This window comes from Alosa sapidissima, chromosome 10 (assembly GCF_018492685.1).
Source record: "Alosa sapidissima isolate fAloSap1 chromosome 10, fAloSap1.pri, whole genome shotgun sequence".
In the NCBI taxonomy this organism is placed as follows: domain Eukaryota; kingdom Metazoa; phylum Chordata; class Actinopteri; order Clupeiformes; family Clupeidae; genus Alosa; species Alosa sapidissima.
Genome location: NC_055966.1, coordinates 36,568,335 through 36,596,281, shown reverse-complemented (window position 1 = coordinate 36,596,281; position 27,947 = coordinate 36,568,335). Strand labels below are relative to the sequence as shown.

At 41.4% G+C, this 27,947-nt stretch overlaps 2 protein-coding genes across 6 annotated transcripts in view; one reads left to right on the top strand and one right to left on the bottom strand.

The window, feature by feature from the left end:
- The window catches only part of LOC121721290 (cation channel sperm-associated protein subunit beta-like), a 126,664-nt gene extending 107,969 nt beyond the window's left edge, over positions 1-18,695 (bottom strand). For all 3 annotated transcript variants that reach the window (XM_042108095.1, XM_042108096.1, XM_042108097.1), the window contains exons 1-8: positions 18,371-18,695; positions 17,284-17,431; positions 17,037-17,097; positions 16,328-16,407; positions 16,026-16,172; positions 15,695-15,749; positions 15,423-15,542; positions 14,589-14,741 (exon numbers count right to left, since the gene is read on the bottom strand). In XM_042108095.1, coding sequence (XP_041964029.1) covers positions 14,589-14,741; positions 15,423-15,542; positions 15,695-15,749; positions 16,026-16,172; positions 16,328-16,407; positions 17,037-17,097; positions 17,284-17,337 — 670 coding nt within the window. In that variant the 5' untranslated portion in view covers positions 17,338-17,431; positions 18,371-18,695. The remainder of the gene's footprint in view (positions 1-14,588; positions 14,742-15,422; positions 15,543-15,694; positions 15,750-16,025; positions 16,173-16,327; positions 16,408-17,036; positions 17,098-17,283; positions 17,432-18,370) is intronic.
- A 6,067-nt stretch (positions 18,696-24,762) lies between these two features.
- Positions 24,763-27,150, top strand: LOC121721330 (glutathione S-transferase kappa 1-like). 3 transcript variants are annotated; one of them, XM_042108197.1, is made up of 8 exons: positions 24,763-24,854; positions 25,354-25,425; positions 25,509-25,590; positions 25,767-25,895; positions 26,018-26,163; positions 26,332-26,448; positions 26,546-26,639; positions 27,009-27,150. In XM_042108197.1, the coding sequence occupies exons 2-8, from the start codon at positions 25,354-25,356 to the stop codon at positions 27,056-27,058; spliced, it is 690 nt and encodes a 229-aa protein (XP_041964131.1). In that variant the 5' UTR covers positions 24,763-24,854; the 3' UTR covers positions 27,059-27,150. The 3 variants fall into 3 exon arrangements, with proteins under 3 accessions (XP_041964131.1, XP_041964130.1, XP_041964132.1); XM_042108196.1 differs by lacking the exon at positions 24,763-24,854 and adding an exon at positions 24,861-25,126; XM_042108198.1 differs by lacking the exon at positions 24,763-24,854 and adding an exon at positions 24,861-25,130.
- The last annotated feature ends 797 nt before the right edge of the window (positions 27,151-27,947 follow it).

The window sequence follows — 27,947 nt, the reverse complement described above, 5'->3', positions numbered from 1 at the left end:
CTGCTCAGACCCCTAATTAGCCAGTTAGCTTATGCCCCATGCTGCCACCATATTACCACAACAAACATCCAAATACCCTTAACCAACCTAGGCATGGTCTAAGTTGGCTAGGTTGGTCCGTCCCATTGATGCGGACTGAACCATCACAAACACAAAACAAATGAGCCAGTTAGCTTACCTTAGCTTGCGCCCCAGGAAGGGTAACTTCTCTTTACCCACAACCATTCGCTTGCCCGTTCTGCTGCTAAAGACATGTTACTAACCACCTGCCTTAGACTTCGACCACAAATGCCCAATTCAGACAGCAAGCCAATAGCAGATCTGGCCACAAACCCACGTGCACCGATTTCAATAGGCCTTAATCGTGCACTCCAACCTCGCTTGGCCGCCTCCTCTGCTATTTCAGTGAATTTCGCTCTTCATCTCATTGGCCTCTTCCACTCTGTCTTTCCAAGGAACAGTGAGTTCAATGAAGTAAACTATCCTCTCTGAATCCGACCATAGAATTACGTCGGGTCGTAGTTTAGTACTCACTATATGTGGAGGTACCGCCATCTGCTGGCCAAGATCAACCTTCATTTCCCAGCACGCCCCATTTTTCAACTGGCCGGTTTTACACCTGGCCTTTGCGGAACAAGGTTTATCCCCTGATGTACAAAGTTAATTTGCCTTACCCCTTTACTAGCTGCTAATGAATTTCTTGAATTTCCCCTGGGGATCAATAAAGTATCTATCTATCTAATGAATTGATCTCTCCTTTTATCCTCTATTGCCGCTGCCACATATTTTAAAACCTGGTTATGACGCCACGTATATCGCCCCTGGGTGAGACTTACCTTGCACCCTGATAGGATATGGTGGAGACTGCCCACACACGAGCAAAGTATGCATTTATCATCCTCACCAAACCATTGACTCAAATTCTTTGGAGATAGGAGCACATCATATGTAGCACCAAACATAAATCTGATCCTACCAGCTTCCATGCCCCATAGATCTTTCCATATAATCTGTCTTTTTTCCACCCCTTCCCAGTTCACCCACTGCCCTTGTTTTGCCTGCAACACTGCCTTAGTACATCTTACAGCCTCCTCCTGTCTATGCATTTCCTCCACTACCATTTTCCTCTTTTCTCCTGCAGAAGCCTTACTCCACAAGGGTTTACTTACGCCCACCCCTAGACCCCCCCGCCCGTGCTGCACATGGCCCATTACAGTGGGCAGTGCTTCGACTTGGCCAGCTTCCCTCGCGGTCCGCGGCATCACGCGACTTTAATTTGACATTAATTTAAAATCAAACATCGCAGTTTATGTTAAATTCAGCATTTCTCATAATGTGATTGGATATGTTGCTGTCAATTCCCTACTCCATATACTAACCACCAATGAAAGCGTCTCTCGTATGAAAATTCCTGACACTTCCCACCTGAAGAATTAACGCAAGGCTTTGTCGGGTCTTCAGCCCCGAATGTTTGAAATGTATATAGCCCTGAATCTCATTTTAAAAGTAGTCTGACAAAGCTTATTGTTTTGTGACACAGCAACACTGGTACCTCATAGAACGTCTATAACATAGCCTAGGTGGTTGCAACTCACAAAAAGTAAAGCAGATAGAAAGAACTCACGCAAATCTAGCCTACAACACGCAGACAGCTTCATGCGCAGGGAAGTGAGCGCGCGCGCGCACTGTGCTTTATGATTGTTGGCTTCTGATGGTCTCTTGCTAATTCACTGAACTGCATTAGGTGACACAAATGGTATTGTTAAATTGGTAATTGGTAATTGTATAAACAAACGGGCTACTTGGTGAGGCTTGGCCTCACAGATGCGCTCGTGCCTTAAATGGCAATACAAATCTTCACGATAGGCCTAAGTTATTAACTGACCGCCCGATTCACGTTGGCTGGGGGGGCAGGGGGGGGCCATCTGACATTTGTTCCCAAGGGTCTATGAATTGTTAATCCGGCCCTGCCCCCAACGAACGCAACTTTCCACCTCGGAGACAGCTTAAAAGAAGTCTAGAGGACTCCTCACACACTAAGACCTACTTACTGTAGGCTTTGCAAACCACCCTTTTTTTTGGGCAAGCCTGCATTCGAGGCAGGCCTTCTGTTGAAGAATTTCATATAAATCCTGCGCTAACAGTAATCCTCCTCAGTGGCGCCGGCAGGCGTAATCCTGTATGCACTGTGCGTACAATTTCTTCACAGCTTTATTTATGAAATCATTCAATATTAGCCTACAACAATAAAAAAACACTTGTGTGACAACTAGCCTATATTTATTGACTCATGTGCACTCTGAATATTGGCATTATTCCGAATAAAACCGGAATATGGTGTGCATAGAAATCATAGACTATAAAATATGAAAACGTAGCATTACCATGCCTTGGCCTGTGTGGCGTGGCTTTGCATGGGTCAATTCTGACGCTGAAAAACACAACGTTCCATTCAATTATAGGATAATAGCCTAAATCATTCAGTCATGAAAAGAAAACAACAGCAGCAGCTTCATATTTTTCAGGCGTTTAACCGTAACGTTAAAAGACGCACTGTTCTTAGCAGCGATGCTGACACTGACAGCAGTGAGAGATTGTCCTCTACGGTCACGGTCTACACATGTTTAAAATGTTGAATTGTTTGCTTTCCTCTGTAAGCTTATTTTTAAAAAATAAAGCACTGTTTGGAACAAGGATTCAGTTAATGCGTAGAGCAGAGGTTCTCAACCTTTTTGGGGCTAAGGCGCGTCATGACGAGTAAGGTTGGTGCAGGTGTTAAAAATCCTTGACTGCGTAGGCTTGTCATCTAAAAGTTTGGGAAAACCAAAACAGCAGTGCAATGTATTTAGAGTGTTGTGAGCAAATCGTTATTGTTAGTAGATTACCATAACTGTGTTTTTCTCTATCGCAAATTGCGAAATAAACTTGTTGTTTTTCTTTCCCTTTTTCGCGGGTTGGGCAGTGAAGTTAATGCGCATAAGGTATGTTCACCTAATTTGAGCCAGAGCCCCTGCTAGGGTTAGGGTTAGGGTTAGGTTAGTAGGTATGTTCACCTAATTTGAGCCCCTGCTCTGTAACGGTATTCCCGTCCTTCCCAAACTGCGTTTAAATAGTGTGTTTAGCAATTTTAAAAAAATTCCTGGGGGAGAAATCTCCCTCATCCCAGAACTTTTAAAAAGCTTGAAACACCCCTATAGCCCACATAGCCTGCAGCCAGTGTTGTAAAAGTTAGACGCTTCATGCGGTAGGCTATTTGATAAGGGATGACATGGGTAGGTTGACGTGACTAAGGAGGGCTTTCTGTTCTAATTTATGTAAAGGTTTTTCTTAGACTCAATAAAGAGAGGCCTACATAATAGGCTAGCCTATATTTACCAAAAACGCAAATCTTGTAAATAAGGTCGAGTAGGCTATCTTTTTTTTTTTTTTTTGGGGTGGGGGGGTGGGGCACCTATGGTGCGTACTATGGAATACAACCCTAGCGGCGCCCCTGATCCTCCTACCCCCCGCTACCACAGCTGTGGATAGTGTGGCATGCTCACGCAATTATGTCTCCTTCTTGCAAACTAGGCCTATAGCCCAACCATTTACATCTTCAAAAAATAACAACTTGCCAGATATGCCTTCATATCTTTGGGCTTCATTCAGCATTTTGTTCTTCCACTGGAAATGACTCTTCTACATTTGCTGCCTGCTGCATCCTTTCTGTTTGTATTGTTTAGAAAATGTTTGACGTCTTGATTTAATGCATTAAACATTGTTTCCTGGTAACCAGCCACAAATAGCCTACAGATTTTTGCGTGCGTACATTCTCTATTCTCTCCAAAATGTGCCCGTTCTATAGGCTGGCCAAGTGCTTCTGCGGCATAAAGCAGATGTATATGTTTATTGTACAGAAAAATAAAAATAACCTGTCAAGCAGTCAATTGACTACATTGCAGTCAATAAGTAGGGCAAATTACGAAACCAAAACGTGGGTCATAGTTGTCTAAGCCTCTGCTGTGAGGCCAAACCCATGAACAAAGACGCATTGATATCTGCAATATAGTTTTTTTGGCGAAACAAGCTCACAGCCGAACGAGTCATAGCACTGAAGGGAGAGGCAACTGGCATGTGATCTCCCCAAGGGCCAATGGATGTACAATTTTTCTCCTGTGCCTACGATATTTAATCCAGTGTTTTGTCAAGTTGCAAAATGCTATTCGTTTTAACGATTTTTTATGATAGTATGAAGTACTTTTTGTATAGGGTACTATCTTAATTGCTTTATACTCAATACTTGACCAATGGCTATTGCATCTGTCTATTGAAAGTGAGAATGTGGCATGTGATCTACTGTGTAGGCTTCATAAAATAAAATAAACAAATTGCTAATGGCCTACAAGCTGATCTGGGGTGCGTTTCCCATACAACTACGGAGGTTAGCTTTTTACTAACAGGATGCATCGTTCAACTAACCAACATGTAAGTTACGACTGTTTCCCAAAACTGTCGTACTTACATAGTAGGCTACTGTAAGTTTGGACCATGATAGTTTCCAAACTTCAGTAGTCTGGACTAAGGTGGTTAATGACGTTTAGTAGCACGTGAACGGGCACCTGCACATACATCTGTGGCGCATTGCGTTAAGGCCGGCAGATGACTGCCGCCGTTGCACAGCAGTTACCAGTCCCCTGTCCAAGAGTTCGAATCTGGGTTAAGATTTTGACAACAATATTGACATTGTTGTTTACCTAAGTTTATCTTTTGTGCAGATCATATTATCAAAATCAGAATCAGCCTTCTTGGCCTGGTTTGCGTAAACTAATAAGGACCCCCCCCTTCCATGAAAATCAAAGGCTACATATTTTTCCCCTGGGGATCAATAAAGTATCTATCTATCTATCTATTCTCAGCTGACTCGTCAAAAAGGGCGCACCACCTTATTATTATCTGCAGGTGTGTGACTTACTTACGTGCACATGGCTGCAAATTGACTTTTAATTTATGTATTTTCTGCCTTGGGCATTTTAAAATATGGATGTATGGTGGTTAGAAGTGTAAATATCAATTAGAAACCTAAATATATTTATAATTATTAATTTGCAAACAAATAACTGGCGTCAGTGACGTCTTTGACATGAAGATCCCTGGAACTATGCTTCTACTAGCATTCTACCACAGGTCGAGAGGTGTAGTTGTAACTACACAACTTTACGATAGTGGTTGCGAACGTTCGTTGCTACTATGGTTTTGGGAAACACTAACGTAGTGTAGTGATGCATTGGACAATGTAAGTTCCAAGTATGAATGTAATTCTGCGGCATAAAGCAGATGTATTTGTTTATTGTACAGAAAAATAAAAATGACATGTCAAGCAGTCAATTGACTACATTGCAATCAAGAAGTAGGGCAAATTAATTTACGAAACCAAAACGTGGGCCATAGTTGTCTTAAACGTCGCAGAAGCCTACCCAAGGCTACAGATTAATTCTGAACAGTTATTTCTCTACTGGCTCAATTATCACACCACTGTTTTGATTTGCGTAGTTGCGTTAACCCAACACTGACAATAATGTAGACAGCAAATTTCGATTTCGATTTTCGTTACCACCGTGTAGTCAAGCCTTAACCCTTTAGGCGCCAGAGGTTTTTTTCCGAAACGATCAATTTTGACATGTTCATTTCAAAAGGCTATATCTTAAAAGTGATAAGAGATAGAGACTTTCTGTAAATTAGAGAAATATTAAGGATGACCCAAAGTGTATGTAGAGATTAAATGTTTATATCTAATTTGCATATTATGACGTCATATGGTGGCGGCCATCTTGGATTATAGAATTTTCATGAAAAGTTGCATGTTTGAATGATAAAATGCACCACTTCTTTCCCCCCAAAATGTCCCTCACCTTCTGTATGCTATATTGCACAATACTGAATGCTCAGGTAAATAGTAAGTAGTGAACAAACTGTGTAAATCATTACTAATAAATGGCAGAAACAAACCAAATGCATGTAGCGGTAGACTGGCCTTTTGCTGTAGAGATTTTCCATTTACTACATACAGTAGGCACTCTGATTCCATGTATGGGGCACATATATATTATTCAGATGACACACAAACACAAGTAGACAAGACCTGTTTAGTTCAAAAGCTCATTTGCCACGACAAGGCACAGATCAGGAGTGAGATGACGAGACAAGACAAGAGACAATGTTAGTATTTTTTTTCTTTTTGTTGTTTTTGTTGATGTTTTTTTGTTTTTTTTCTTAGCTGACAAAGACACACACATCACAAGGACATGAACACACAAAAAGGAACACATAGTGTACTGTATGTCCTAAATGATCAGGGAAGTAGATAGCAAATCAACAGTGTAAATCATTACTAAATGGCTGACTTTTTTTTTTTTTATGTAGCAGGCCTTTTGCTGAAGAGATAATGACTCCCTATCCCTATCCATACAGGGCCGGCATTCCCATCATCTTGTGATAGACTATGCATGACCTAATGTGTGTGTGTGTGTGTGTGTGTGGGAGAGGGAGAGAGCGTGTCACCACCTCCACCATGCGAGAGCATGGCCAGATCTGCCTCGCGCGCGCCGAGTGGAGAGAATTTGCGCAGCTCGGACTAGGCCTACTGTCATTCTCATTGCGACTCCCCACACTGCCACTACGTTCCCCCCTAACTGTCCTATGAGCACTTCGACCTCGTCTAACATACCCAGTGGCATTAGACAAAGGCTCCACCACGTTACTGTCGCCGCGATTGTGGAGAGGCACACGTTCAGAAGACAGAAGCTAGCGCTATGGATATTAGGCTACCTCCAGCCTCGTTCGCCACACCACTAACACCCTGCTAACTTCCCGATGAACACTCCGAACCCGTGAAACATTATTCCCACCAGTGACATTGGGCAAACGATTCAACGTTTGTGCTTGGTGTAAGCTAAACTATGGAGTAAACTCTCACTTTGTCCAGCTGCATCATTGCAAGGCAGGGACGCATCTGAAGCCTCACTAAACGAATCACCGTCATTTTCTGAAGGCAGATATTCCCCTTCAGAATCAGGGTCCGCGAATAGAAGACCCAACACTTCATTTCAGGTAAACTTTTTTGATGCCATTAGACGATAATCTAATGCAAATACTCGCTGACGTTGACAATATCGCTCTGACAAAGTGGCTCACACGCACACTAGCTCCGGTATTTCATACACTGATTCAATGCGCTGTAGCTAGAAAATTTTGTTTAAAGCGTGTCCTTTTTTCGACTCGGGGATGACGTATGACATGTCTGCCATCTAGTGGAGTGGAAGTCGAACGAAATATGACACTCTATTTGACTAAATCGGCCGTTTTATTCAGTACCGCATCTTGTCGACTATAGTCGCCTGTGGCGCCTAGAGGGTTAAGCCATACCCAAGTAGCCTAAATCGAGCTTTTTCAGAAGGGGCGGCAGGCAGAGCGATGTACAGTGGCAGAGCGACGCACAGTGGCTGAAAGTGGTACTAAAGCTTCACGCAGCTTCACGCCTCGTAATGCGTGACTAAAGTGGCCATTTGAAAGCGATGCCCACTGTATATCCCTATGCTTCAATCAATCTAGCCTTAGCAGACTCAAATTCCTCTATCAGACTAGATATTGGCAACTCTACAATGCCCTTCCCATACAAGGCTACACTGCTTTTCTGACAAAGGAGTTGATAATTTTTTCCAACCTCTCTACCTTTGACAGAGGAACTTCATAAACTCAATGGCCACATTAGCCGAGGCAATAAACCAAACTGCAAACACCACACCTTGAGCTTACCTGGCAGCCCTGACTTGTCAATTTTTGCAATACCTTGCCTAGTGACCTGTCAAGTCTTCAACCTGTGATTTATCACTAAGGCTTGCATCATACCACCTTCCCAGACTCTTCACTGGTTTCTCCAGAACTGTGGGAATCACCACTTTATTTATAGCAAACTTCTTATCTATTACCTTCCCTTTAACAATTGAGAGACTCCTAGACTTACTTGGCTTCACCTTCATTCTGGCCCATTGCAGATTACTATTTAACTTATCCAGCAACCTGTTGGTGCATGGAACGGTTGACATCAAGGTTGTCATGTCGTCCATGAAAGCCCTAATCGGGAGGAGGCGAGGCCCTCCCTGCAACTTCTCCCCACCCACTACCCATTTTGAGGCCCTAATGATGACCTCCATTGCCATTGTAAAAGCAAGTGGGGAGATGGAACATCCCGCCATGATTCCTAACTGGAGTTGTTGCCACCCTGTGGTGTAATCAGCTGTAGTAAAACATAATTGAATATCCAGAAAGTATGCTTTTACTATAGTCCAGTTGACATAAAGGTGAACCTGGAAATGTTGAGTACAAATGTTGAGGAAATGTTGAGTACAAGTTTTATGATAGAAATATACAGTATAGTATGGGTCCCCAGCATGCAGAAACTGTGAAATGCTAATTTGCATATGTTGGGCAATTTGTGAAATTAAGATAATTAGCATAATCGCCTATATTGATCATATTATAGGAGCTGCTTAGCCAAAATGGACAATGTTTGTATGTTTTTAGGGGTTACTGGAGATGCTGAGTCCATATCTGACATGTTCAAGATTCAAAATCACTATTTAAACATGGTTTGGTCACATTCTTACTCTCATTAAGCTGATTTTGCTGAGTTTTGGGGGTGATTTAGACAGATTTTTGGAGGATAAAAATGTTAAGTGTTCAGGAATAATTTGGATCCTCATGTTATTTCTGAATTCCACAACAATTTTGGATATAGCTATTCACTGGCCCTCTGCTGTGACCCACAATTTAGTAACAAAGGGAAGAACTACCCTGTACTAATCCTCCTCACTGTCCTCATCCGTTGTCCTGTCGTCATCTTCTCCAGACTCTTCATCCCTGTCCTGCTCTTTTTGCTGTTTATTGCAACATGTAACATCACAGCCTTTGCATTTTTAATTAGTACAGGCCAGGCCTGCAGCTGCATAGCTGCACTTTCCAGATGTACACAGTTTTAACACAGCTTTGCAGTGTTGGAGGAACTGGGAGTGGGAGACCTCACCGCTAGGTGGAGGCCCAAGCAAAAGGATCCGAAGAGAGCCCTTGTAAGGGGTACTAAAAAGCTTACAGAGGCCTTCAGTAGAAGCGGGAGGAGACCAGCCATCGCCTGGGCCTGGCTACGGGAGGAGTGCTTGCCTGAAGAGGATCTCGATGCAGTGACCATGGTGGACAAGGACTTCACGCGACCGGGAGAGCGGCCTTGGAAGATGAGGTGGTGACTTCACTGCGAGAAGATCTGGAGCCCCTGCCCCCGCCGACGGCTTTAGGCTGGAGTTGGCGGTGGCCCTGGCTGCAGAGCAGAGGTGGAGCAGCAAGGAGGTGGTGCCTTGAGGACGGACGGTTGGCAGAGCCTTTTGAGGCACGACGATTGGGCAACTTCGGCGGAAGGGCCCTCTGAAAAATTGAACTGTAAGCCTTTGGGTGCGTGTGGGAGGCACCATGCTGTGCTGTGCAGGCGCATGTTCGAGTCTGCGACAAGGCAGCAGCGGAGGGACGGCAACGCCGGTAGCTGCAGCCTGATTGCGCAGCGTGGTCAGGCTGCGATGGAGCTGAAGTCTGCTGACCCGACTGGTTAGACGACGGAGCGGAGTGTCAGAGGTGCGGTGCCAGTTACGGTGCTCAGTGCCGGGGAGTCTGTGGCAGTGGAGGCTAGGCCCCGCCAGGTGTTGGAGGAACGTTGTGGTGGTGCACACTGCGAAAGTGCGACCTGAGGGGTTCGCTGAAGGGAGCTGTGGACGAGCGGCGATGGCCAGGTGACTGCCAGCACACCCGCATTGGGCCGCTGGTGGTTGTGGTTCCCCGGGGTGAGTAGGGCTCCTGCTATGGCAGTGCCAGAGACTGAATGTGGGCACGCCTGTGCAGAGGACGGCAGTGGGTTGTTGGGGGAGCTGTGTAATGTCGGCGTGCTGGACTGTGCTTGTTGGGGGAGCTGTGTAATGTCGGTGTGCTGGACTGTGCTTGAGATTCCCACAATGTTTCGCGCTGGGGATTCTGGGAGAACTTTGGGGTTGTTATTGTGTGTGCTTGTGCCTGTATTTACTGTTTATGTACCTGTTTTAGCGTAGCATGATTCCCTTTTTAGTTCTACCTTGTGTCTGACCCTTCGTGTTGGTGTGGCTGCAACCCTGTGTGTGTAAGGTGCGAGTGTTCTTGACTTCCCTAGCGTATGCCTATGTCCCTGCTCCCGACCTTTAATAAAGCTTTTGATTGGACAACACTGTCTCATTAATCGTTACACTATTAAATCTGCTTAGCATCATTAGCATGCTGCACATATTTGTTTAAAGCTCTTGCATTCAAGTTGAATGATCATCTCAATACCAATGTTTCCCAAAAGGGCCTGTCAGTATTACCTTAAACACACATGAGGAAACTGAACAGTCCAATCAGTAGACTATGATAAGCAAGCCAACTATGCTACTTTGTTTACAATATTTCCAGGCTTCAACCAGACAGCAGAATGAGGTAGAGTTGTAATAGAAATATAGGCCTAGGCTATAGGCTAATCTGCATAAAGTGTGCTGTCATAAATATCAGACATCCAGTATTCTCTATATCAGGATATAAAATAATACAGACAATATAACAACATACAATATAATATATTATATTGTAATCCTCTGGTGTTCTAATGAAGGCTATTGAAATGTCTAGCCCCCCCTCCAAAAAAAGAAAAATCGAGGTTTGTATCAAACCGTGGGTCAAAAATCGCGATACGAATCGAATCGTGAGGTTGGTGTATCTTTACAGCCCTATCCTCCAAAAATCTGTCTAAATCGGGCCAAAAAACTCAGCAAAATCAGCTTAATGAGAGTAAAAATGTGGCCAAACCAAGTCTAAATAGGGATTTTGAATCTTGAAAATGTCAGATATGGACTCAGCATCTCCAGTAACCCCTAAAAACATACTAACATTGTTCATTTTGGCCATGCAGCTCCTATAACATGATCAATATAGGTAATTATGCTAATTTATGCTAATCAGCTCAATTACACAAATTGCCCAACATATGCAAATTAGCATCAGGCAGTTTCTGCATGCTGGGAACCCATACTATATATTTCCATCATAAAACTTTCGTGTACTCAACATTTCCGGGTCCACAATGGGGCTCTATGGGCTGTCAACCGGACTACTAGGCTTCTAATGCTACCTGGGATTCTGAAATAATCAAAGGCCTCCCACAACAGACTATGCGGCACAGACCCAAAAGCATTAGCCAAATCCAAGAACACAACGTGCAGGTCTCTCTTCTCACGCTTTGCTAATTGAATTTGGTGCCAAATCATGCTGGTATGCTCTAAGCACCCGAAGAAGCCAGGAATTCCTGCTTTTTGCACCGTGGTATCAATTAGTTTATTCCTTTCAAGGTAATTTGTCAGTCTCCGTGCCACCACACTGAAGAAAACCTTCCCTTCAACATTCAATAGACTAATTGGCCTAAATTGATTAATCTCCACTGTCCTTTTCTTTGGAAATAAATATTCCCCCAGCCCTCCGCCAAGCCTTGGGAATACTCTGCTTTTTCCAAACTATCTTCATTAATTGCCATAGAAATCTTAAAACATCTGGGGCCGTATTCACAAAGCCTTTTATTTTACCACTAGGAGTACTCCTAAATCGCACTAAAAGATTTTAGCTAGGAGTTTTCTCTTAAAAGTTATTCACAAAGCCTTTCAGACCTACTCTTAGTAAGGAAAAATGACAACTCCTAAACTAAGAGTGAGTCTTCGTTGCTATGGATGACGTCATTACTCATGCACGAGCTTGACTGAAGTGACAACTTTGATTGGCTGATGATTGTAACGCGGGAATGATTCCAAAAACCTCCCTTACGATAATGAGTGACAGGTGACAGGTCTGAGAATGCGTGCGCGACACAAGTAGTGCAAAGGATGGAAGATGATGAATAACTGAATAAAAAGGCCTAGCCTAAATGAATAAAGAGTAAGGCAAAACAAATAGCCTAGTAGCCTAATGAAACATAGGCCTACGGATTGATGCAGTATCTTTGCAACATTATTAAATTAATCTGTCACCATATGCCTGTTTGCAAAGAGGAGAACATTTTAATTTGATTCACAATGAAACGTTACATTTTATTTACATGTTGACAATGAGTCGTTTTGTTTGTTGTTGGTGGCGTTATTGCATCCTTTTTATGCCTACAATGCAAAATTGTTCCCTCGCGATTGGAAGCTCCTGTTGCCGCATACGCATTTCAAAACATCGCGACGTGAAATGCCGCAAAAAGCTGTTTGTGAATAGGTCTTAGTGAGTTAGGAGTCCTCTTGACTTCTTTTAAGCTGTCCCAGACTTAGGTGCTACTTTTAGGTCTAAAATGCTTCGTGAGGAGTAAGGAGTCCTAAAGTTAGGAGTGACACGCCCATTATTTTTAGGAGTTGCTCCTAAATTCGCCACTTAGGATCTACTTTTAGCCTTAAAATTCTTCGTGAATACGGCCCCTGGTGCACTCTTATACAACCGGTAGGGCACTCCATTAGGTCCCGGGGCTGAAGAGGCCCTTGCATGTTTTATTACTTCTTGCAACTCTTTCCACCTTGGTGGACTATCGTCGCATTGGCTACTTAATTCACCAATAGGTGGGATATCAGCGGGAAGTACCATCTCTCTGAACCTCTCCTTATCTTTGTGCACTCCCTCTAAATACTCCTCAAGCTTCTGCTTAGGTTCCAAAAGACTACCACCCTTCTGCATTACGAATTAAGACTTAACAAACTTAAATGGGTCTTTAGAATGCTAGTCGAGCTTGTGATTTCTTCTTCCTATTTTTCCTAATATTTTCAGCTCTTCTTAGCACTGTCTGCCTGTAGACAGTCAATACCTTCCTTCTCATCATCTGTAGCTTTTCTCCATTGCTTCTTAAGCTGCCTCCTCTCCTTGATAAGTTTATCTATCTCCTGCTGGCTCCTACATTTGACTACCTCATGTTGCCGTTTTGTCCTTATCTTAATAGTCCCAAATCTTTCCTTACCATATCTGTAAATAATGTCTCCCATTTTCTCAAATTTGCTTTCAGCCGTCCCCTTGAGCTGACCCAGGATGCTGATCAAATCCAAATCACTATTAACATCTTCCCACATTCTGCTGCGCCTGGCCATCTAACCCCAGGCCTATGACCATTAATCTTCTCCCTCCTTGGCTGACTGGCCTCTCTTTCTGCCTCAGTGCTAGAACTTTCCTCAACAACAGGGGTGCTGATGTCCTGCGAACTGTGGGTTTTCTTCCTGTCAGAAACCTGTGTGAGCGTTCTGTTCACGTTGCCTCTGCAGCAACAAGCTTCCACTGATGTTTAGTAAACGCACATAGCCTAACATTCGTTGCTGAAGTTTTTAATGGCGCTCTGACAACACCAAGATGTGTTTGCGTCTGCACAATAGTAAACTCAGCTCATGTTGACACACACACCCCCCCCCCCCCCCCCCCCCCCCCCCCCCCCCACACACACTCTAAATATTTTGTCATCGGTTCTGCACAAACCACGTAAGTCAGTCATTTTGGATTCAAAACTGCGAATTTCACCGAAAGGTGAGGAGTTTGCATGCCTGAATAATTGCCTAAGAAAATAGCTCTTCTTAATATTTTATATTGTTGGTTGGTTTAATAGGCCGCCGGCCTCAAAGTTGCAAGCCTACTGTTGCCAATGAAAAGTCTCCAACACGTCACTCTCAAGCTACCAGTCGCTTGCCGCCCCCTTCTGAGCTTGCCAGAGGCTGAGGCAGTTACTAGGCCTGCTATATTTCAACACAATAGTTGCCGCGAGGCATTCCAGCCAGGATTTAATAAAAAAGTAAGATGCAGCTAACTTCAGTTAATGGAACGGCTTTAGCCTCAAGTGAAAATCTACGCTACTTCAAGCCAGGCTATTTCTGTTAATCATAAGCGAGTTTGATGGAATGCCTCCCTGGTATCTCCACTAGGGCTGGGATAAACGATTATTTTTTAAACGATTACTTGACATCCAAACAGTATTCTAACGTTAGTTTTGAGATACTGCTTGATTGCATACTGTAACTTAACTTAGTTTAGTCTCCTCAATGTACTATGTTGTGATAAGACCTTAGCAGAGTTTACTTTAACTTTAATGCAGCGGTTTTGAACAAATTTGGGCAGCATGGTCATGCTAAGCGGATTTAATAGCAATTTAGCCCACTGTGTTCTATGCAGTGCTTCAATGTGGCAACAACAATCCTTCAACAATCGTGAATATTTTGTTAAATGCACATGCAGAGGAGGAGCAGCGGACTCGTTACGAGAGAGAGCGGGTGGGGCGAGGAAAGGCTGTGTGAGTAAAAAGTGCAGCTGAATGAAATTATTTTATCTTATCTTTAATAGTAGGCCTACAACATAGAACGTCAATGTGTGGTGCCCAGCCACGGTGTAAAATTAAAAAATTTTAGCAGCACATGTTATGCTTGATGAATCGACGCTCATATTTTGCGTCAACATATTTTTTGAGTCGACGTCATCGATTACGTCGACGCGTTGTCCCAGCCCTAATCTCCACCAACCTGTGCGACCTCCTGGTTCGAAAACGGGTGCCATTACAGCCACATCATTGGCACATGGACTCTGGGTGACCTGTACTTTGGTGATTCGATGCTCATGTGGTATGATGACCTGCGGTGACACCTCTTCGCCGATGGTCCACTGAAGAATTGGCTCTATTATAGAAATACTATCACGTTACTAAGAATGACTTAAGTAGGTTCAAATCAAAACACCTGACACAACAACATAATGGAAAATCCAATACATTGGTATACGATTAAGAACCTCCCTATTCAATCTTGAGCCATATAAAAGACACTAGACAAACACACACATCCAAATGAATGTTAGAAATTCTAAATATATCAGGCATGCTCCTGCACAGCTAGAAGGAGAAAAACAGTGTGACATGCTGTCTCGTGGTTAACTGTACGTACACACCGCCGCCGACTTGAGCTTCCAAAGATTCAGGAAGTCATTCATTTTCAATGGAAGCCAGATTCTCTCAGCTGCAAGAAGCGGCAAATCCGTCAGCGTCACGTTTTGGCCGTCTTGAGCGTCAAGCAGAAAGTTGGCCAACTTTATGGTAATGAGCTATTATGCGGTTCAGCGACCAACGACCAGCAACCAATCGGAATAGACGGCCTTTAAATAAAGTAGTAAGATAGAACATGATAGAACGTAGAATGCTGCCACTTCAGAGCGGCCAAAGCGTCCAAATCTTCCCTGTACTTTTTTGACAAGCGTCCTTGACGGGGCAACCCGAGCTTCTTTGGAAGCTCAAGTCGGCGCCGGTGTGTACGTACAGTAACTCTGTTAGGTTTTTCCCTGTGGGCCAAGGTCACTTCCCTCACCTCGGGCCACATCTAGCAGTGTTCCCTTCAGCGTCTCAAGCAGCTTAGCTTTTGCATGTAACGCTTCAAAGCCTTGGAACATGCTAATCTCAAAATACCACTGGTCCACAGGGGCGATCTCTATCCAGGGACAAAGCAAAGTATAGGATGCAAAAGGTTGGGAGATGTAACAATATCAGCCATGATGAGAATGCAGATAGATGGATGTAAGCATAATTATAATTCACAAGATAAGATAAGAAAGACAAAGTCAAATAGGGACACTAGGGCACCTGTCATGATAGTTATGTTGCGTCTTGGCACAGTGGCACGCCATTTGGTTGTATTCTGACAAAACAAACAATACAAAGTGAGGGAGAGAATAGCTAAAGAAATAAAGAGTTAATGAGCACCAAAGAAAACTGAAAACTCTAAAAAGAGTTTAATAAGGGGTAATAAGGAGAAGAGTTTAATCAGAAGTAATAAGGAGAAGAGATCATTTCTATTTTTTTTTTTATGTGTTAGCGATTGAAAAAGTAACTTGTAATTTTACACAAGCATCATAGCACAACCTCACAGAATAGAAACAAGTATTTCAAACAAATTACTATGACTCATGCTTACTATGTTTAATTCAAATGTAAAGGATAAGACATTGGTGCGATTGTAGATCTCGATCTTGGGTAGCAACCCAGCTGCAGCATACAGTTTAAGCTGGTATGTAGACTGCCGACTTGATCCTGCATTAGTGGCCAACATGCAATCCATTACCTGCATCCAAAGGATGGTAGAGACATTTACCAATCTTTTGAACTGTATATTTTTTCGTAGCCAACAAGTACATTGAAAACTGGCTATCACCTAGTAGGCCTATGTCTGCTAAAATGAATAAATAGTATGTGAACAACTAGTTCTCCATGACTTACCAAATCTTCTAAACCCAAGTATAGTCGATATCTGCCAGTTCCAGTATCATTAAAACACTGAATAAAATTCTGATCTTGTTCTAGAAAGAACAGAAACCAAAGATTAAAATCGAAAAGGCCTTCATGGATCACTTTAACGTTAGCTGACTACTTTATTTATTATCGGAACGTCACACATTACCAACCGTCAGTATGTACACGTGTCACTTAATATTAATTTCTATACAAACCAAGACAGCGGATTCCTAAAGAAACGCAAGCACCCACACCATAAGTTTATGTAAATTAGTTATGTACCAAAAATGACACTTTACCGTGACTCGAAGGGCTGTAAACAGTGTTGTAAGACTGTGTTTACAAATCCGCTTGGGGCTCCAGTGGAATTTTTAATTGCGGTGAGAATTCTCGGGCTAACCGCTGATGTGCCTTGAGAAAGGTTGGGAATAAAGTACCTAGCAGCCCAGCACTAAACTAAACTCTGAGCGTGGTAACCCAAATCGGATATTTCAGGCAGTAAAAGCCCCGGTAAGAACCAAACTAAATTTTGTTCAAATCTCCACACCAATGGCTACTGAAAAATGTAAAGTTAATTTAGCAAATGTTATTTTGAAGTATTAAAAACATCGTTTTCGAACGAAATGGTTGGTAATTATCACGTTTACCATACTTTAACTTTAAGTTAAGTTAAGTTAACATTAGGCCTACTCACCATTTGATTCAGCACACACGGTATGAATTCCATTCAATAAAATGGCAAGAACCAAATAATCCTGGTGATAATATGAATACAACATGTTTAATAAAACACTGTGTAAGCGTGGGGTTTTCTTTCGCATAGCATGCATTTGTTTCTTATCATTAATGTTACAGGAACTTAGCTAGTGCTACAATTAGCCAACAAAACTAGCTTAAGTTACATTAACTAACATTAGCTTGCAAACAGTAAAATCACCCACCTTAAATGAAAATCTGTTCCAAAAATGAACCATGTTTGAATTCACCGACAGCATGGGAGTTAAAATGCAAGTGTGGCGCTTGCTACACTTCCTAAAAGTCGGATTTTCTTCTTATTTGGAAAAACTCCAAACTCACAGCTAACGTTAAAGGAGAATTCCGGTGTGATATTGACCTAAAGTGTATTGAAACATGATACCGAGTGTGAACGTATGTCTCATAGCCCATCTCGACTTGTCCCCTGCACTCCAAAATCTGGCGCTAGTTAGCCGATGCTACCAACAACTTTTTCAGTAGTGGTGCTTCGGCATCGGGCTAGCCATGCAAATAAATCACTGTTTTACACCCATTTACGAGGCTCAATGTATCTCCACACTTCATTGGTAGACTTCCTAGGGCCCTGACATTTAAAACGAGACATTGAGAACTTTGAAAAAGCACTGGTAGTTTACTTACAAGACGATTTATACAGACAGTATCTTCACGAAGTTTAACGTTTGCAGCCATCTTGAATTTAGTCACGATAAGTCGAGCAATGAGTAAGAATGAACAGGTATGATAAGGGATCAGATTCCAAAAATAATTCAGTGGAAATGCATGGATTCCAGTTTCTTCCAGTAGCAGCAACTGGAATCCATGCATTTCCACTGAATTATTTTTGGAATCTGATCCCTTATCATAGCTGTTCATTCTTACTCGTTGCTCGACTTATCGTGACTAAATTCAAGATGGCTGCAAACGCTAAACTTCGTGAAGATACTGTCTGTATAAATCGTCTTGTAAGTAAACTACCAGTGCTTTTTCAAAGTTCTCAATGTCTCGTTTTAAATGTCAGGGCCCTCAGAAGTCTACCAATGAAGTGTGGAGATACATTGAGCCTCGTAAATGGGTGTAAAACAGTGATTTATTTGCATGGCTAGCCCGATGCCGAAGCACCACTATTGAAAAAGATGTTGGTAGCATCGGCTAACTAGCGCCAGATTTTGGAGTGCAGGGGACAAGCCGAGATGGGCTATGAGACATACGTTCACACTCGGTATCATGTTTCGATACACTTTAGGTCAATATCACACCGGAATTCTCCTTTAACTCTGCTTAGTTGCTACGTAGATTCCTCTTTAGAGGACCTTCTAAAGCGCGTCACTTTTTCCAACTGAAGTCTACCGTTGGTTGGTTCAGTCAGAGAATGTCTAGTTCAGTTTTAAAAATATAGTCCAGGCAATCTGTGAGAAAAAATCACCCAACCCAAAACTAATTGCAACAGAAATTATTTTTGTTGTATTCAGTTCATGAAACCTTCCCATATCACATACCAAAAGTCCATGAAAATCCAAGTGGTGGAACATTGTCAAAATTGGAATTATTTGTGCATAGGTCAATGGCGAAAAGCTGCACCTGTGGCAGTTTTATCGAACTGTCATAGTACAGGGGATATGTGAAAAATAGGTCAAATTCTTTCATATAAGCATGAAACTTGGTGAACTTGTACAGTTTGGAGCCCTGAACATTTTCAGATATGAAACCATTATCAAAAAACCCTAATGATCGCCGTGGCAACTATTAATTCCATTATAACTGAATTACGAATTACTGAATTCTTCATTATATCTCCTGAACCAAACATGGTATCTCAGAACAAGTGATGCCTACAGGGATGAGCAGTATTTATTGTACATGTATTCCATATTTCAAATACAAAATATATTGTATATTCGTAATTTGTATTTGACTGGGTTGAATAAAATGACTTCGTATTTTGTATCAAAATACTTTATAGGTATGTATTTTTGTAGTTTAAAATATTGACAAATATTTTTGGTAAAACCAATACTTTTGGTAATGTGATGACATCATAAAAGTGCAAAACAATGAATGTAGCCTCTGACTGGTGCTGACTTAGAAATTTGCCCATACTTGTGATAATATTGAGATTCAGGAAGATGATCCAGTGCAAGTTGAGTAACTTTAGGCGGGTCAATATAGGGTTCAACATCGAAAAAATTGATACAAAAGGTTTTTTTTATGGATTCTGGTACTGTAACCTATTGTCAGTCAATAGTGAGAGTAATTAACTGTGTATAACTGTTTTGTCGTTGACTATGACACCACGGAGAAGTTAGTTTCACTTTGCCAATGAGTTAAAATAATACACGAGTGCAGATGCGTTTATAGGCTATACTCTGCTTGGTTTTAGTAAAGCATGGTTTAGTGGAATACCTGTTCCATACGGTCTCGGGTGCAAGCTGATTCCTTCAACTGCGCCGCTGACTATCAAAATACCGATGCACTTTTTGAAGTCGCACTGCTTGCTGTTAAAGAGAATGACAGTATCACTCTCATTGGTTTAAAGGATGTTACGCCCAAAACACACCCATGACTAATTAAGAAACATATAGATCCACCATTTTTGCGCCAGGTGCGGGACTTTTGAAAACAAAACCACCCCCAATGTGGACTGGACAAACCCCTAAGCTATTTGATAGTGACCATGCGTATTAGACAAATATAGCCCTATATCTCAATTACTATTCAGCCCACAGGGGTGAATCTGAGCACAAATGATGGTCAAATTAAATAATAATATGATTTTAAATGTTAACATTGAACATTTTGGAATGCTCTACCTTTTTCAGCGATATATTAAATTCAATGTGTTTTAATACAGAGTAAATGCAAAACAGGAATATGTACCATGTCCAAGGCACGGAGGAAGATAATACTTAACTGGTATTATATCTCATCTAAAGGGCATATGCTTTTAGAAAATTAATCTGTTTTCCCTGGACATTAATCTGTTTTCCCTGGACATTATAGGCCAAAATGTATCCACTTTACACTAGATTCGCCTTTGCAGAATAGAGGGCAATGTGTTGTGCATGGCATGGAGGAAGATGAGACATGTCTTAACTGGTGTTATATCTCATCTACAAGTAATATGCTTTCAGAAAATATATAGTTTAGGGTATTTAATCTGTTTTCCATAGACAGTATAGGCTAAAATGTATCCGCTTTACACTAGATTCACCTATACAGAATAGAGGGCAATGTATTGTGCATTGCATGGAGGAAGATGGGACATGTCCTAATTGGTGTCACATCACTTCTAGAGGTTATATGCTTTCAGAAAATATATAGTTTACGGTATTTAATCTGTTTTCCATAACTAGTATAGGCTAAAATGTGTCCGCTTTACACTAGATTCGCCTAAACAGAATAGAGGGCAATGTATTGTGCATTGCATGGAGGAAGATGGGACATGTCCTAATTGGTGTCACATCACTTCTAGAGGTTATATGCTTTTAGAAAATATATAGTTTATGATGTTTAATTTCTTTCTCTTAATATTGCAGGCCAAAATGTATCAAGCTGTTCACTTGATTCGCCTATACAGAATAGAGGAGTATGTATTATGCATGGTATGGAGGAAGATGGGACATAAGTTGATTAATGCTATATTTCATGTAGAGGGCATATGCTTTTCGAATATGTATAGTTTTGGCTGTTCTATGATTTTGGTAAAACCATGACCCATGCATAGGCATGCATTTTAATTATTAATCTTAAACTATATTTATTAGTATAGCATGCACCTTTTGCCAGAGGTCACAACAATAGTCACCTCTTTGGAGGCTAGTTGCAGTTATCTGCACCTTTCTGTCAAATTTGGACATTATCATGTCCATCTTTAACTTTATAATTTTCCTTCATTCATTCACTTACAGTACATAAACATGCTGTGCTGTCTGATTACTGTTTTAGCCAAAATTGTGCAAAGTAAAGAGGCATCATACAGGCCCCTCTGATTGGACAGACAGTCTCTCAGTCAACCCCCGGGCAAGAGGTCAATTATAAGTCTTGGAAAATGATGGACTGATACATGTGATGTACTGTATATGATTCAGTGACCTCTAAATCAGACCACCAAAACACTTTCCTAGGCTTAATAATGCTTTTAAGTTAAAACTATGTGTTTGTACAACTTTAACATTGTGGAACACTTACATGCAAAAACACACTGGCTCTATTTAAAGACTCAACAACCATTTCCATTGATTCAAAGAGGCCAAAATGTAAAAATAGACACCAGTTAGCAACAAACCAGTCTGAAATAAGCCTGAGAAATGTACTAACTCTTTGAAAATAAAAGAATGTTCCTCAACAATGCAATATTCTAAAATTCCATGTTAAGTTAGATGGGATCAGATATTCTTTAGAATGCTTATTCTACAACATTCTAATTACAGTTTTGTCAGTATTTGCTGAAGGATAATGCATAAAACAGCCCTCATTTTAACATATTTCCACCAACTGGATTTTCATGGACTTTTCATGGACTTTTACTATGGTGTTTAGATCATCAATTGAAATATAAAAATGTGAAAATAAATTCTGTTGCAATTAGTTTTGGGTCAGACCTCACTTTGCCTAACCTGACCCTAGCCAGATGAATGTCGTTCCGCTTAGCTCCGCCTAGCTTCACTCACATCCATCTGGGACCTCTTCCATTGAGAGTGATTTCTCCAACCAACTTTATGGTTTAGCCAATCAGGACGCAGGGCGGGAGTTTCATAGATGTGACATAGCGTAGAAGCGACTGTGAGTCTGTAATTAGCGTCACGGGTTGGCTTCGATGTGAGTGGTTGAAGTAGCACGTCAATAGATGACGGACAAGTGGCTTATTCAATCATATGCAAGCATTTTTTGATTAGGCCCAGCCTTCTGAAGCAACACTTCCATGGATCGGTTCCAGATGGATGAGTGGAGCTAGGCGGAGCGAAATTCATCTGGCTATTGCCAGGTTACACTTTGCCTGGACTAATAGGCTACTTCACCACTGAGACAACAGACTGCTAGCAGTCAAGGAAAATGGTTAATTATTGCCATGTTTTAGGTTGTACCAATATGTCAGACTGAGAAAAACATCTGGTGTAGGTATCACTTCCAAAAGTTATTAAAAAAACAGGGAGAAGGTAGCCTAGAAATCTAGATCAATCAGGCCAATGAAATCGTGTATAGAGTCGTTAGGTGGGCTTAACTTAATGATTGATGGCAGAGTTGCAACGGCTTGAATTCCCTGCTACTTGAAAACAAATAAGATGGATGTTGCTGTTGGCAAACAGTGTGACACGAGTTAAGCTTTTATAAAGTTGGCAAACGTAGGGAGATAACCGTATTGTTTGGATAAGAAGCTCAGTACACCTTACTGTCTGACGGTAACTCATAAGCAAAACCTAGCATACACGACCGTATGTTAAGGTAAAGCATTACACAGAGGCAACCTAATAATAATAAAAAAGTAAACCTAATTTTTAAAAAACGGCACTAATCATTTCAGAGGTTTTCGATGGATTGACCGTAGGTCGGAAAAGTGGAAAGAAGATTAGCTTCAAGGCTATAACTTTTTTGTTTTGTTTTAGCATGACTGTTTTTGAAGATAATCAAGTATGGTAGCTTCAACATTAACACGACTGGGTGAGGATGATATTAATAATAATACATAAATAAATGTTTAACTTTGAAGGCGAAGGAAATGTGAGAAGAATTTCTGTGTATCTATCATATCAGAGCCCGTCTACGGAGAGCCTTGCCCCTCCGTATTAAAGGGGTGGTTCAGGATTTTGGACATAGGACCTCATTTCCAAGTAAGCAAGTGTGATATTTATCAGTGGAGACCGTTTTCAACATGTTTCATCCAGTCCTTCTAATTGCAGAGTTCGCAGGTGCTAGGCTAGCGCAAGTCAACGGTATGTGCTAGCCTGCCACTAAAAACAGTCTTACCCACTCCAAAGTACACCCAAGGCAAATAAATTATAACGCCAGACTATCGATGTAAATGTCTGTATTGATAGTTTTATTTCTAACATTATTCTATCCTTGCATTTCAACGATCGCATTACATTTTGAGGGACTAGTGTCTTAGCAGCGGCGGAATTATACTTGCTCCAGTTAGTAGTACTGCGTCAAAAAGTAAACAGTAAAGCGCACTCCAATGGGGATACCTAGTAGTAGCCTTGGTAATATCAGTCCGCCGCTGAGATGCAAAATGACTACTACCAACTTCAGGGAACAAAGTATAACTATTGCAACGCGATGCGAGGGTAGTTGTATTTCTTACACTATTCTATCAACACAGACATTTACATCGATTGTCTGGAATTTGCCTCGAGTGTCCTTTGGAGTAGGTAAGACTGTTTTTAGTGGCAGGCTAGCACATACCGTTGACGCGCTAGCCTAGCACCTGCGAACTCTGCAATTAGAACGACTGGATGAAACGTGTTGAAAACGGTCTCCACTGATAAATATCACACTTGCTTACTTGGAAATGAGGTCCTATGTCCAAAATCCTGAACCACCCCTTTAAGTCCCATTGTACCGAATTTTGGATGCAGTTCCACCAGAGTTCCACTGGGGGCGATCGCCATGAGTGCAGAATGAATGGGAGTCAATGGAGCTAGACGGCTAAAATTGTCTCTTTCACCTGATTGTCATTGACAAATCTTAGATTTGATTGTAGTTTGTATAACTTCAACATGGGTTATAGGTCAAAAGTTGAATGAACGAGTACTTATGTCCTTTTGATTTCTTACAGGTTGGGTCGTTGTTGCACATAACACGCTAGCATTGTGCTAATGAATGACGTCATTGACACATTTGAAAGGCTTTTAAGAACAATTAAGTGACTTTAAAAAATATAATACTCAACCAAGTGTATTTTCTTTGCCTCCCCTTTCGAATACAATACTCAAATTACTTGGAAAAAAATTATATCCCGAGAAAAGTGGATTTTGAGGGGTACAGCTCCATAGACCTCCATGCATTCTGCACTCGTGGACGAGCGCCCTCATGTGGAACCACAGAAGGAACTGCAACCAGTTCAGAAACCGGAAGTTTTCCGAGAGTGGCAGTTCTCCCCTTATTAGACATTCTCTGATCGTCTTATGATTCATCTTAGTTAACTATGGACCCTTTCAACAAGGTAAACAAAAACAATGCTTGAACGTTCTATTCACCCTAGTTTTTGAGTTTTTGTAACGGCAGGAATAAACACACATGGTAACAAAAATATTCGAAACATGTCTAGCTTTACTCAACACATTAACACTATGATACAGTGTGATTGTAAAGTTGTATGGTTCACTGTGTTCAAAGTCGATCTTAATAACCCTCTACATCTCGACCAACTGATGGTTGTTATGGGAAACTAGTTAGCTGTCGTCTAGCGGAAAGTTGTAGTCCACAAAGTGCTCTCACACAAAGTTTAACCGCATCAAACTTCTACCCGCTCAATTGTAGCATTCTTTACACGAAAATTTATATTACAAATTCACGGACAACATATATTCACATTCATGGCAAAATTCAAACGGGACCAGAAAATAATTATTTTCTCACATTCACTTGCATTAACGATTTTAGAGGTCCAGCGGGGATAGCGGAAAGGGCGGGACTTACCAGCTCTATACAGTAGGTGGCAGTAATGATTTAAAGAACTTGGACTTGCAATCGGTAAATCGAAAGAAGAAGGGAGGTTGCTCCTTTTTTACAGTCTATGGGGTTGCTCACTCCATGAGAGGTCAGTATCTGTCTTTTACTGTCTCTGATAAAGTCTCTGGGAGTTCTTAACTTTGCGACACATTTGCCGATCCCTTTAATGTGGAATTCTCAGAATTTCGAGGTAGAAACATTTAGCCAAGAGAGATGACTGACGGCTAATTTGTAGGAGAGTTTGACTGCTTCACTTGCCATTCCATTATCGTGCAACTAGTGCAAATGCAGCCTTGTAGGCTATTTTGAAAAAGGGGACGCTCGTAACTTTTCACAACTCAACATTTCGTCTCTTAAACGGTATGTAAGTATGGCTTGTTCAGATTACAGAATTGAATTTCCCCTGGGGATCAATAAAGTATCTATATATCTAGAACGGAATTCTACCAAAAGTTGTTGTCACATGCATGGTTTGGTTTGGTGAACCTTTACCTACTTTCGGATGGTCCAATGGTTAACAACAACCTGTTTAAATGACAGCTAGGTTGCTTGTCATTGTCTTGAATAGACTATTTACAATTCTACAGATGGCCAGCTCCAGAAAAGTGTTAGAATTGTTCTACGACGTTGTATCTCCTTACTCTTGGCTTGGATTCGAGGTTTGTAATAAAGTTTGCAACAGCTATAGACTGCATGCTAGTTTTCAATTGTATGAAGATTTCTACTTTATCGGTGGTTTTAGGTGCTCTGTCGCTACAGACATGTTTGGAACATTGACCTCAAATTGCGACCGGCCTTCTTGGGAGGCGTTATGCAAAGTTCAGGTAGGATCCTTCTTTCATTAATGAAATATAGCCTAGTGTCACTCGTTTGCAACTGTTGAGCAAATCGTGCATGATCTTGTGCAATTGCAATTCCGATTTTAATAAACCTGGCCATTTTTGCACTTAAGAATCTGTGCTTGCTTGTTTGTTTCTTTGTGTATTTGTTGTTGAGAAAGGTAACAAGCCTCCAGGTCTGGTCCCAAATAAGTTTCTGTACATGACAAAAGACTTGGAACGTCTCGCTCAGTATTTCAAAGTACCCCTGTCCTCTCCATCAAACCCTTTTGAGGCCATGTTTGAGAAAGGTAGCCTTCATCTCTCTTCTATTCTCTTTGTTGATGGTGCCTCAGTATACTGTCCCACGAAAACACTCTCTTGCCAATAACTCTCCTTCCCTCCCTCTCTCTGTGTTCCATCTTCTGGTCAGGTTCTCTTACAGCCATGCGCTTTGTGACTGCAGTGGCTGAGAAGGAGACAGGTGGAGATGCCCAGGTGGAGAAGGTGTCCAGGGAGCTGTGGATGAGAATCTGGAGTAAAGACCAAGACATCACCCAGCCTGCATCACTCATAGAGGTACCGCACGGAACCACACCTCATAGTCCTGGTTTCAGCATACTCTAGTGACTTATCCTCCACTGCCAAGATCATCCCAAATAATGATTTCATTGTCTGGGAGTAATTGTAACTGACTGTTCTTGTTTCTTGTAAATGGTACTGAATTATTTTTCCCCCCCTCAACAGGCGGGTCTAAAGGCTGGACTGTCAGCCAGTGAGATTGATGAGTTGCTGAAGTTGGCCCAGTCCCAGCCAATCAAAGACAAACTTAAGGCCAACACACAGAAAGCAATGGGTTATGGGGTCAGTACCATGACAGTGGTCAATCCTTTGTGTTGAATGATACAAATGTCGTTTTCATGCCTATTGTCTTTATCTACCAATTCTCTCATCTTTGTAGGCTTTTGGTTTCCCTCTGATTGTCTGTCACGTGGATGGCAAACCTGAGGCGTTCTTTGGCTCAGATCGCTTTGAGCTGTTGGCCCACTGCATAGGTCAGGAATATTCCATAAAAATGAATTCCACTAAAATGTACATGTTTTGTTTTAAGATCTCTATATGTTGTTATGACTCATACCAGTAAGTGGTTGTTAGCAGATATCGACATGATTCTATAGGCATGATGTTATCAACATTTGTATAATTAAAGCTAATGTTACTTAAGGTGTTAACAGCCATTAACATTATTTTTTTCTATATTTGTTAATTATTATGATGAAGTGCAATTGAGTAACAACTAATTGTTGCCATGGATCATTTGTTGTTGTTGTTCATGTAAGATGGTACACATGCTATGTATCTCCTAATAGGCGAACCACAGTGTACACATAATTTCTCAACTTGTCTAATCTTCTGTCTTTTAGGAGAGAAGTGGGTGGGGCCACAACCAAACAAGCCCTCTGCCAAAATGTAAAACCTCCTAGATTACAGTATCACAGTAAAAACTGTAACACAAGGACATAATTATAGCATTTATTTAAAATAAAAAATGATTTTGTGACATTACAGCCATTTGGAAATTCAATTTATATATAATTTAATAAATCTACACAGATGAGAAGAATTCCTAGTGCTATAGGTAGGGGATTTCACACAGCGGCCAATCACCAAGCAAGCCAAAATCACTTACAAATCAACCTAATCATCTGGCGTCCCAGACCGATCCCCTCCTCAGTCATGATGGTTTCTCTGCCAACAAATACTGATAAATTCTTTGGTCATTCCTCTTCATTGCTGTGGCTGTTTATGAACTGATCAGCAAAATAACCATACAAATCGCAAACCCTTGCGGGAACCCACAAATACCAACAAATCATCAACAAAGTTCAGGAGAAAAATCCCAATTCATCTTTAATTATCAAGCAACATTTAAAATGCTGATTGAATTGGACATTCACTGTGTGATCATAGCAGAAAGGTGTAATGATATGATTGCAGAGGCACTGAGTCTTACGTGAGCGGGCACATTGGTAAACATAACAGTGTAGCACTGTGGGCACCGTGGCAACCGTGTCTGAAATACCTGTGTATCCTGATTTGTTGCTTCAGGTGTTTTATCTGCCTGAAAATGTAAATAAATAATGTACAATTGCACCCACATTTTGGATTACTCTAATGCTTTGTCACGCCACGTATGCCCCCATGCAATTTGGGAGGAACTACACTACCCAGCTGAGCAAAACTATTTGCATACAGTTTTATGTCCATTGCAGGTAGAGGCCTACTGTTTTACCTGTTGACTCTCATAATGCCGTCAAAAAAATATTCCATTGTGTAGCCGTCTTTAGTTAAAAAGAAACAGC

Coding starts and splice junctions, on each gene's coding strand:
- LOC121721330 (XM_042108197.1), top strand. CDS start 25,354: ATGGCCAGCTCCAGAAAAGTGTTAGAATTGTTCTACGACGTTGTATCT. Junction 26,164..26,331: donor AGCCTGCATCACTCATAGAG/GTACCGCACGGA, acceptor CCCCCTCAACAG/GCGGGTCTAAAGGCTGGACT. Junction 26,640..27,008: donor GCTGTTGGCCCACTGCATAG/GTCAGGAATATT, acceptor TCTGTCTTTTAG/GAGAGAAGTGGGTGGGGCCA.